This window comes from Embiotoca jacksoni, unplaced genomic scaffold (genome assembly GCF_022577435.1).
Source record: "Embiotoca jacksoni isolate LCO1_2020_lvr unplaced genomic scaffold, fEmbJac1.0.p SCAF_94, whole genome shotgun sequence".
In the NCBI taxonomy this organism is placed as follows: Eukaryota; Metazoa; Chordata; class Actinopteri; family Embiotocidae; genus Embiotoca; species Embiotoca jacksoni.
The window spans coordinates 90,001-102,500 of record NW_027185452.1 but is presented as its reverse complement, the minus strand read 5'-3'; the positions used below and the strand labels follow the sequence as shown (position 1 = coordinate 102,500).

The window sequence follows — 12,500 nt, the reverse complement described above, 5'->3', positions numbered from 1 at the left end:
TTATTACAGATTCACGTTATTAAGTTATTTATTTATTACAGATTCACGTTATTAAGTTATTTATTTATTACAGATTCATGTTGTTACGTTATTTATTTATTACAGATTCATGTTATTAAGTTATTTATTTATTACAGATTCATGTTGTTACGTTATTTATTTATTACAGATTCATGTTGTTACGTTATTTATTTATTACAGATTCATGTTATTAAGTTATTTATTTATTACAGATTCATGTTGTTACGTTATTTATTTATTACAGATTCATGTTGTTACGTTATTTATTTATTACAGATTCATGTTATTAAGTTATTTATTTATTACAGATTCATGTTGTTACGTTATTTATTTATTACAGATTCACGTGTTCACTGCATCAAATCAGACTTTGATGTTCAGAGTCCTGAAGGTTTTTTTTCTCCACCTGAACACACAAACTCTTCAGGAATCATTTCAAATGAAATTACTTAAATTTGCTAAAAACATTCTGAAAATATTAAAACATTTATTCTCAACGTGAATTAAATCGTTCGGACAGGAAGCAGAATTATTTTGAAAAGCCGAGCGTGTCCTGGTGTGAAGTCGTGTCCACACGGCGCCGCATTGGAGTCATGTATGAAGATGTGAGGGAGGCGCTTTGATCTATGAATAGACGAGGAGGAGGAGGAAGAGGAGGAGGAGGAAGAGGAGGAGGAGGACCCCCTTCGTCCTGCTTAAGGGTTTTCTCCGAGAAAAAAATGTTTTCTGTCTCTGTGATTCTTCTTGTTTTTCTTCATCTCGTTCATCTTCTTCATCTAGTTCATCTTCTTCTTCTTCATCTTCATCTTCTTCATCTTCATCTTCTTCATTGGTTCTCGGTGTCGCAGCTCGTCAACTAATTTTCTTTCCCTCCGTTTTTTTTTCAATTGAAACAATCGAACCTCCAAAAACAAACGATAAAATGTTTGTAGTTTCTCCGTCACGTCTCATTTTTATATTATTTTATAAACGTTAATAATAATAATTCTTCTGAATCAGTGTCGCTGAAACTTAAATGAACACCTGGATTAAATCCATTTATTTCTGCTGGAGAAGTTTTCATTTTAATGTTAATTCAGAGAAAAAAACTGGTTTTAATTCAGAGATATTTATAAAACAGGTTTTATTTCATGAATAAAACGGGATCTAAAATATGAAGTTTAATCTCTTCTGATCTGGAATATTAAAACCATCGTCCTGATTGAAGCGTTCAGGTTTCGTTGCTCTTAGTTTGACTTCATTTCTCATTTGAACTCTTTTATTTCAGTGAACAGAAGTTGTGTCGATAACATTTCTACGTTCTTTAGACCGATCAGAGCTTCGTCTCCACGACGACGAGCATCCTCTGAAATAATCATTTTATAATCATTAATACGATCAAGATCACAGGAAGCTCCTCAGATTCTGTTTTTATTGGCTGAGGAGGTTTCTGTTTCTCTGAAACCCTCAACATCAAACCCTCCTCCTCTTCCTCGTTGGTCTGTGCTGGTTTGTGTGTGTGTGTGTGTGTGTGTGGGGGGGGGGGGGTGTCATTTAATCCTCAACACGCCATGTAACCTCGTTCCCGCCGTAATAACAGAAGCTGCAGAATGCTCCTTTAATGCAGCAGTAATCCTCACACACACACACACACACACACAGACACACTCTCTCACACACACAGACACATACACACACAGACACATACACTCACACACACATACACATACACTCACACACACACACAGACACATACACACACAGACACATACACTCACACACACACACACACACACACACACACACACACACACAGATTTTCCGTCCTTTCCTTCCTGTTTCTTTGTTTTGAACCTGAACTGTTTATATCTGTTACCATGACGACAGGCTGTTGATGAATACAAGGCGTGACTTCGCTCTAACATCTGTATTTGAGGAGGTTAAGTGACGCGTTCAGGTGTGCGTCCGTCCCTGTCTCACCTGTCCCCTATCTCCTCCCCAGGATGAGTTCCATCCTTTCATCGAAGCCCTGCTGCCTCACGTCCGGGCCTTCGCCTACACCTGGTTCAACCTACAGGCCCGCAAGAGGAAATACTTCAAGAAGCACGAGAAGCGCATGTCCAAAGAGGAGGAGCGCGCCGTGAAGGACGAGCTGCTGGGCGAGAAACCCGAGGTCAAACAGAAGTGGGCGTCCCGCCTGCTGGCCAAGCTGCGTAAGGACATCCGTCCGGAGTTCAGGGAGGACTTCGTGCTGACAGTGACGGGGAAGAAGGCGCCGTGCTGCGTGCTGTCCAACCCCGACCAGAAGGGCAAGATGAGGAGGATCGACTGCCTGCGGCAGGCGGACAAGGTGTGGCGTCTGGACCTGGTGATGGTGATCTTATTCAAAGGGATTCCTCTGGAGAGCACCGACGGGGAGCGGCTGGTCAAATCCCCTCAGTGCTCCAACCCCAGTCTGTGTGTGCAGCCGCACCACATCGGAGTCTCCGTCAAGGAGCTCGACCTCTACCTGGCCTACTTCGTACACGCAGGTAAGCCCCTCCCTCTTTACCTACTGCTGCTGCTACTGCTACTGCTGTGATGGTGAAGATGATGATGATGATGAAGATGATGATGTGATGATGATGAAGAATATGGTGTTGATGATTGTGATGATGATAATGGTGATGATGATGATGGTGGTGATGATGGTGATGATGAAGATGATGGTGATGATGGTGATGATGATGAAGATGATGGTGGTGATGTTGATGATGAAGATGATGGTGATGATGGTGATGTCGGGATGATGTTGAGATGATGTTGGGATGTTGTTGGGATGTTGTTGGGATGATGTCGGGATGTTGTCGAGATGATGTCGGGATGTTGTCGGGATGATGTCGTGATGATATCACGATGTCGGGATGTTGTCGAGATGATTTCGGGATGTTGTCTGGATGATGCCACGATGTCGGGATGTTGTCGGGATGTCACGATGTCGGGATGGTGTCGGGATGATGTCGGGATGATGTCGGGATGATGTCGGGATGTTGTCGGGATGATGACGGGATGTTGTCGGGATGATGTCGGGATGTTGTCGGGATGATGTCGGGATGTTGTCGGGATGTTGTCGGGATGATGTCGGGATGTTGTCGGGATGATGTCGAGATGATGTCGGGATGTTGTCGGGATGTTGTCGGGATGTTGTCGGGATGATGTCGGGATGTTGTCGGGATGATGTCGAGATGATGTCGGGATGTTGTCGGGATGATGTCGGGATGTCGGGATGATGTCAGGATGTTGTTGGGATGATGTCGTGATGATATCACGATGTCGGGATGTTGTCGGGATGATGTCGGGATGTTGTCGAGATGATTTCGGGATGTTGTCTGGATGATGTCACGATGTCGGAATGTTGTCGGGATGATGTCGGGATGATGTCGGGATGTTGTCGGGATGATGTCATGTTGTCGGGATGATGTCACGATGTCGGGATGTTGTCGGGATGATGTCGGGATGATGCCACGATGTCGGGATGTTGTCGGGATGTCACGATGTCGGGATGATGTCGGGATGATGACGGGATGTTGTCGGGATGATGCCGGGATGATGTCGGGATGTTGTCGGGATGATGTCGGGATGTTGTCGGGATGATGTCACGATGTCGGGATGTTGTCGGGATGATGTCGGGATGTTGTCGGGATGATGTCGGGATGATGACGGGATGTTGTCGGGATGATGCCGGGATGATGTCGGGATGTTGTCGGGATGTTGTCGGGATGATGTCACGATGTCGGGATGATGTCGGGATGTTGTCGGGATGATGTCGAGATGATGTCGGGATGTTGTCGGGATGTTGTCGGGATGATGTCACGATGTCGGGATGATGTCAGGATGTTGTTGGGATGATGTCGTGATGATATCACGATGTCGGGATGTTGTCAGGATGATGTCGGGATGTTGTCGAGATGATTTCGGGATGTTGTCTGGATGATGTCACGATGTCGGAATGTTGTCGGGATGATGTCGGGATGTTGTCGGGATGATGTCATGTTGTCGGGATGTTGTCGGGATGATGTCACGATGTCGGGATGTTGTCGGGATGATGCCACGATGTCGGGATGTTGTCGGGATGTCACGATGTCGGGATGATGTCGGGATGGTGTCGGGATGATGTCGGGATGTTGTCGGGATGATGTCGGGATGTTGTCGGGATGATGTCGGGATGTTGTCGGAATGATGTCGTGATGTTGTCGGGATGATGACGGGATGTTGTCGGGATGATGTCGTGATGTTGTCGGGATGATGACGGGATGTTGTCGGGATGATGTCGGGATGTTGTCGGGATGATGTCGGGATGTTGTCGGGATGTTGTCGGGATGATGTCAGGATGTCGGGATGATGTCAGGATGTTGTCGGGATGTCACGATGTCGGGATGATGTCGGGATGGTGTCGGGATGTCGGGATGATATCGGGATGTTGTCGGGATGTCACGATGTCGGGATGATGTCGGGATGGTGTCGGGATGATGTCGGGATGTTGTCGGGATGTTGTCGGGATGATGTCGGGATGTTGTCGGGATGATGTCACGATGTCGGGATGTTGTCGGGATGATGTCGTGATGTTGTCGGGATGATGTTGTCGGGATGATGCCGGGATGATGTCGGGATGTTGTCGGGATGATGTCGGGATGTTGTCGGGATGATGTCACGATGTCGGGATGTTGTTGGGATGATGTCGTGATGATATCACGATGTCGGGATATTGTCGGGATGATGTCGGGATGTTGTCAAGATGATTTCGGGATGTTGTCTGGATGATGTCACGATGTCGGAATGTTGTCGGGATGATGTCGGGATGTTGTCGGGATGATGTCACGATGTCGGGATGATGTCGGGATGATGTCGGGATGTTGTCGGGATGTTGTCGGGATGATGTCGGGATGTTGTCGGGATGTTGTCGGGATGATGTCGGGATGTTGTCGGGATGATGTCGGGATGTTGTCGGGATGATGTCGAGATGATGTCGGGATGTTGTCGGGATGTTGTCGGGATGATGTCATGATGTCGGGATGATGTCAGGATGTTGTTGGGATGATGTCGTGATGATATCACGATGTCAGGATGTTGTCGGGATGTCGCTATGTCGGGATGATGTCGGGATGTTGTCGGGATGTCGGGATGATGTCGGGATGTTGTCGGGATGTCACGATGTCGGGATGATGTCGGGATGGTGTCGGGATGATGTCGGGATGTTGTCGGGATGATGTCGGGATGTTGTCGGGATGTTGTCGGGATGATGTCGGGATGTTGTCGGGATGTTGTCGGGATGATGTCGAGATGATGTCGGGATGTTGTCGGGATGTTGTCGGGATGATGTCAGGATGTTGTCGGGATGATGTCGTGATGACATCACGATGTCGGGATGTTGTCGGGATGATGTCGGGATGTTGTCGAGATGATATCGGGATGTTGTCTGGATGATGTCACGATGTCGGAATGTTGTCGGGATGATGTCACGATGTCGGGATGTTGTCGGGATGATGTCGGGATGGTGCCACGATGTCGGGATGTTGTCGGGATGTCACGATGTCGGGATGATGACGGGATGTTGTCGGGATGATGCCGGGATGATGTCGGGATGTTGTCAGGATGATGTCGGGATGTTGTCGGGATGATGTCACGATGTCGGGATGTTGTCGGGATGATGTCGGGATGTTGTCGTGATGATGTCGAGATGATGTCGGGATGTTGTCGGGATGATGACGGGATGTTGTCGGGATGATGCCGGGATGATGTCGGGATGTTGTCGGGATGATGTCGGGATGTTGTCGGGATGATGTCACGATGTCGGGATGTTGTCGGGATGATGTCGGGATGTTGTCGGGATGATGTCGAGATGATGTCGGGATGTTGTCGGGATGTTGTCGGGATGATGTCACGATGTCGGGATGATGTCAGGATGTTGTTGGGATGATGTCGTGATGATATCACGATGTCGGGATGTTGTCGGGATGTTGTCGAGATGATTTCGGGATGTTGTCTGGATGATGTCACGATGTCGGGATGATGTCGGGATGTTGTCGGGATGATGTCATGTTGTCGGGATGATGTCACGATGTCGGGATGTTGTCGGGATGTCGGGATGATGTCGGGATGTCACGATGTCGGGATGATGTCGGGATGGTGTCGGGATGATGTCGGGATGTTGTCGGGATGATGTCGGGATGTTGTCGGGATGTTGTCGGGATGATGTCGGGATGATGTCGGGATGTTGTCTGTATGATGTCGGGATGATGTCGAGATGATGTCGGGATGTTGTCGGGATGATGTCAGGATGTTGTCGGGATGATGTCGTGATGACATCACGATGTCGGGATGTTGTCGGGATGATGTCGGGATGTTGTCGAGATGATTTCGGGATGTTGTCTGGATGATGTCACGATGTCGGAATGTTGTCGGGATGATGTCGGGATGATGTCGGGATGTTGTCGGGATGATGTCACGATGTCGGGATGTTGTCGGGATGATGTCGGGATGATGCCACCATGTCGGGATGTTGTCGGGATGTTGTCGGGATGTCACGATGTCGCGATGATGTCGGGATGATGACGGGATGTTGTCGGGATGATGCCGGGATGATGTCGGGATGTTGTCGGGATGATGTCGGGATGTTGTCGGGATGATGTCGGGATGTTGTCGGGATGATGCCGGGATGTTGTCGGGATGATGCCGGGATGATGTCGGGATGTTGTCGGGATGATGTCGGGATGTTGTCGGGATGATGTCACGATGTCGGGATGTTGTCGGGATGATGTCGGGATGATGTCGGGATGTTGTCGGGATGATGTCGGGATGTTGTCGGGATGATGTCACGATGTCGGGATGTTGTCGGGATGATGTCGGGATGATGTCGGGATGTTGTCGGGATGATGTCGGGATGTTGTCGGGATGATGTCACGATGTCGGGATGTTGTCGGGATGATGTCGGGATGTTGTCGGGATGATGTCGAGATGATGTTGTCGGGATGTTGTCGGGATGATGTCACGATGTCGGGATGATGTCAGGATGTTGTTGGGATGATGTCGTGATGATATCACGATGTCGGGATGTTGTCGAGATGATTTCGGGATGTTGTCTGGATGATGTCACGATGTCGGAATGTTGTCGGGATGTTGTCGGGATGATGTCATGTTGTCGGGATGATGTCACGATGTCGGGATGTTGTCGGGATGATGCCACGATGTCGGGATGTTGTCGGGATGATGTCACGATGTCGGGATGTTGTCGGGATGATGTCGTGATGTTGTCGGGATGATGTCGTGATGTTGTCGGGATGATGACGGGATGTTGTCGGGATGATGCCGGGATGATGTCGGGATGTTGTCGGGATGTTGTCGGGATGATGTCGGGATGTTGTCGGGATGATGTCACGATGTCGCGATGTTGTCGGGATGATGTCGGGATGTTGTCGGGATGATGTCGAGATGATTTCGGGATGTTGTCAGGATGTTGTCGGGATGTTGTCGGGATGATGTCACGATGTCGGGATGATGTCAGGATGTTGTTGGGATGATGTCGTGATGATATCACGATGTCGGGATGTTGTCGGGATGATGTCGGGATGTTGTCGAGATGATTTCGGGATGTTGTCTGGATGATGTCACGATGTCGGAATGTTGTCGGGATGTTGTCGGGATGTTGTCGGGATGATGTCACGATGTCGGGATGATGTCGGGATGGTGTCGGGATGATGTCGGGATGTTGTCGGGATGTCACGATGTCGGGATGATGTCGGGATGGTGTCGGGATGATGTCGGGATGATGTCGGGATGTTGTCGGGATGTTGTCGGGATGATGTCGGGATGTTGTCGGGATGTTGTCGGGATGATGTCACGATGTCGGGATGATGTCGGGATGATGTCGGGATGATGTCGAGATGATGTCGGGATGTTGTCAGGATGTTGCCGGGATGATGTAGCGATGTCGGGATGATGTCGGGATGTTGTCGGGATGATGTCGAGATGATGTCGGGATGATGTCACGATGTCGGGATGTTGTCAGGATGTTGTCGGAATGATGTCACGATGTCGGGATGTTGTCGGGATGATGTCGTGATGTTGTCAGGATGTTGTCGGAATGATGTCACGATGTCGGGATGTTGTTGGGATGATGTCGTGATGATATCACGATGTCAGGATGTTGTCGGGATGTCGCTATGTCGGGATGTTGTCGGGATGTCGGGATGATGTCGGGATGTTGTCGGGATGTCACGATGTCGGGATGATGTCGGGATGTTGTCGGGATGATGTCGGGATGTTGTCGGGATGTTGTCGGGATGATGTCACGATGTTGGGATGATGTCGGGATGATGTCGGGATGATGTCATGTTGTCAGGATGTTGCCGGGATGATGTAGCGATGTCGGGATGTTGGGATGTTGTCGAGATGATGTCGGGATGATGTCACGATGTCGGGATGTTGTCAGGATGTTGTCGGAATGATGTCACGATGTCGGGATGTTGTCGGGATGATGTCGTGATGTTGTCGGGATGTTGTCGGGATGATGTCGGAATGATGTCACGATGTCGGGATGTTGTCAGGATGATGTCGGAATGATGTCACGATGTCGGGATGTTGTCAGGATGATGTCGTGATGTTGTCGGGATGATGTCGGGATGTTGTCGGGATGATGTCGGAATGATGTCACGATGTCGGGATGTTGTCAGGATGATGTCGTGATGTTGTCGGGATGATGTCGGGATGTTGTCGGGATGATGTCGGAATGATGTCACGATGTCGTGATGTTGTCGGGATGTTGTCTGGATGATGTCACGATGTCGGAATGTTGTCGGGATGATGTCACGATGTCGAGATGATGTCGGGATGATGTCGTGATGTTGTCGGGATGTTGTCGGGATGATGTCGGAATGATGTCACGATGTCGGGATGTTGTCAGGATGATGTCGGAATGATGTCACGATGTCGGGATGTTGTCAGGATGATGTCGTGATGTTGTCGGGATGATGTCGGGATGTTGTCGGGATGATGTCGGAATGATGTCACGATGTCGGGATGTTGTCAGGATGATGTCGTGATGTTGTCGGGATGATGTCGGGATGTTGTCGGGATGATGTCGGAATGATGTCACGATGTCGTGATGTTGTCGGGATGTTGTCTGGATGATGTCACGATGTCGGAATGTTGTCGGGATGATGTCACGATGTCGAGATGATGTCGGGATGATGTCGGGATTTTGTCGGGATGATGTCACGATGTCGGTATGTTGTCGGGATGATGTCGCGATGTCGGGATTTTGTCGGGATGATGTCACGATGTCGGTATGTTGTCGGGATGATGTCGTGATGTTGTCGGGATGATGTCGGAATGATGTCACGATGTCGGGATGTTGTCAGGATGATGTCGTGATGTTGTCGGGATGATGTAGGGATGTTGTCGGGATGATGTCGGAATGATGTCACGATGTCGGGATGTTGTCGGGATGATGTTGTGATGTTGTCGGGATGATGTCGGGATGTTGTCGGGATGTCAGAATGATGTCACGATGTCGGGATGTTGTCGGGATGATGTCAGAATGATGTCACGATGTCGGGATGTTGTCGGGATGATGTCGTGATGTTGTCGGGATGATGTCGGAATGATGTCACGATGTCGGGATGTTGTCGGGATGATGTCGTGATGTTGTCGGGATGATGTCGTGATGTTGTCGGGATGATGTCGTGATGTTGTCGGGATGTTGTCGGGATGATGTCGGGATGATGTTGGGATGATGTCGGGATGTTGTCTGTATGATGTCACGATGTCGGAATGTTGTCGGGATGTTGGGATGTCGGGATGTTGTCGGGATGATGTCGGGATGTTGCTGGGATGTTGTCACGATGTCGGGATGATGTCGGGATGATGGGATGTCGGGATGTTGTCGGTATGATGTCGGGATGTTGTCGGTATGATGTCGGGATGTTGCTGGGATGTTGTCACGATGTCGGGATGATGTCGCGATGTTGTCGGAATGTTGTCGGGATGTTGTCGGGATGTTGTCGGGATGATGTCACGATGTCGGGATGATGTCGGGATGGTGTCGGGATGATGTCGGGATGTTGTCGGGATGTCACGATGTCGGGATGATGTCGGGATGGTGTCGGGATGATGTCGGGATGATGTCGGGATGTTGTCGGGATGTTGTCGGGATGATGTCGGGATGTTGTCGGGATGTTGTCGGGATGATGTCACGATGTCGGGATGATGTCGGGATGATGTCGGGATGATGTCATGTTGTCAGGATGTTGCCGGGATGATGTAGCGATGTCGGGATGATGTCGGGATGTTGTCGGGATGATGTCGAGATGATGTCGGGATGATGTCACGATGTCGGGATGTTGTCAGGATGTTGTCGGAATGATGTCACGATGTCGGGATGTTGTCGGGATGATGTCGTGATGTTGTCAGGATGTTGTCGGAATGATGTCACGATGTCGGGATGTTGTTGGGATGATGTCGTGATGATATCACGATGTCAGGATGTTGTCGGGATGTCGCTATGTCGGGATGTTGTCGGGATGTCGGGATGATGTCGGGATGTTGTCGGGATGTCACGATGTCGGGATGATGTCGGGATGTTGTCGGGATGATGTCGGGATGTTGTCGGGATGTTGTCGGGATGATGTCACGATGTTGGGATGATGTCGGGATGATGTCGGGATGATGTCATGTTGTCAGGATGTTGCCGGGATGATGTAGCGATGTCGGGATGATGTCGGGATGTTGGGATGTTGTCGAGATGATGTCGGGATGATGTCACGATGTCGGGATGTTGTCAGGATGTTGTCGGAATGATGTCACGATGTCGGGATGTTGTCGGGATGATGTCGTGATGTTGTCGGGATGTTGTCGGGATGATGTCGGAATGATGTCACGATGTCGGGATGTTGTCAGGATGATGTCGGAATGATGTCACGATGTCGGGATGTTGTCAGGATGATGTCGTGATGTTGTCGGGATGATGTCGGGATGTTGTCGGGATGATGTCGGAATGATGTCACGATGTCGGGATGTTGTCAGGATGATGTCGTGATGTTGTCGGGATGATGTCGGGATGTTGTCGGGATGATGTCGGAATGATGTCACGATGTCGTGATGTTGTCGGGATGTTGTCTGGATGATGTCACGATGTCGGAATGTTGTCGGGATGATGTCACGATGTCGAGATGATGTCGGGATGATGTCGTGATGTTGTCGGGATGTTGTCGGGATGATGTCGGAATGATGTCACGATGTCGGGATGTTGTCAGGATGATGTCGGAATGATGTCACGATGTCGGGATGTTGTCAGGATGATGTCGTGATGTTGTCGGGATGATGTCGGGATGTTGTCGGGATGATGTCGGAATGATGTCACGATGTCGGGATGTTGTCAGGATGATGTCGTGATGTTGTCGGGATGATGTCGGGATGTTGTCGGGATGATGTCGGAATGATTTCACGATGTCGTGATGTTGTCGGGATGTTGTCTGGATGATGTTACGATGTCGGAATGTTGTCGGGATGATGTCACGATGTCGAGATGATGTCGGGATGATGTCGGGATTTTGTCGGGATGATGTCACGATGTCGGTATGTTGTCGGGATGATGTCGCGATGTCGGGATTTTGTCGGGATGATGTCACGATGTCGGTATGTTGTCGGGATGATGTCGTGATGTTGTCGGGATGATGTCGGAATGATGTCACGATGTCGGGATGTTGTCAGGATGATGTCGTGATGTTGTCGGGATGATGTAGGGATGTTGTCGGGATGATGTCGGAATGATGTCACGATGTCGGGATGTTGTCGGGATGATGTTGTGATGTTGTCGGGATGATGTCGGGATGTTGTCGGGATGATGTCGGAATGATGTCACGATGTCGGGATGTTGTCGGGATGATGTCAGAATGATGTCACGATGTCGGGATGTTGTCGGGATGATGTCGTGATGTTGTCGGGATGATGTCGGAATGATGTCACGATGTCGGGATGTTGTCGGGATGATGTCGTGATGTTGTCGGGATGATGTCGTGATGTTGTCGGGATGTTGTCGGGATGATGTCGGGATGATGTCGGGATGATGTCGGGATGTTGTCTGTATGATGTCACGATGTCGGAATGTTGTCGGGATGTTGGGATGTCGGGATGTTGTCGGGATGATGTCGGGATGTTGCTGGGATGTTGTCACGATGTCGGGATGATGTCGGGATGATGGGATGTCGGGATGTTGTCGGTATGATGTCGGGATGTTGCTGGGATGTTGTCATGATGTCGGGATGATGGGATGTCGGGATGTTGTCGGGATGATGGGATGTCGGGATGTTGTCGGTATGATGTCGGGATGTTGTCGGTATGATGTCGGGATGTTGCTGGGATGTTGTCACGATGTCGGGATGATGTCGCGATGTTGTCGGGATGTTGTCGGGATGATGTCGGGATGTTGTCACGATGTTGTCGGGATGTTGTCGGGATGATGTCAT

General features: G+C 49.6%; 1 protein-coding gene across 1 annotated transcript in view; it reads left to right on the top strand.

Annotated features, from left to right (window-relative positions):
• The window catches only part of LOC138193738 (nuclear factor 1 X-type-like), a gene marked incomplete at its 3' end in the record, with an annotated part of 107,098 nt that overhangs the window by 6,453 nt on the left and 88,145 nt on the right, over positions 1–12,500 (top strand). The window contains exon 2 of the mRNA XM_069141938.1: positions 2,003–2,531. Coding sequence (XP_068998039.1) covers positions 2,003–2,531 — 529 coding nt within the window. The remainder of the gene's footprint in view (positions 1–2,002; positions 2,532–12,500) is intronic.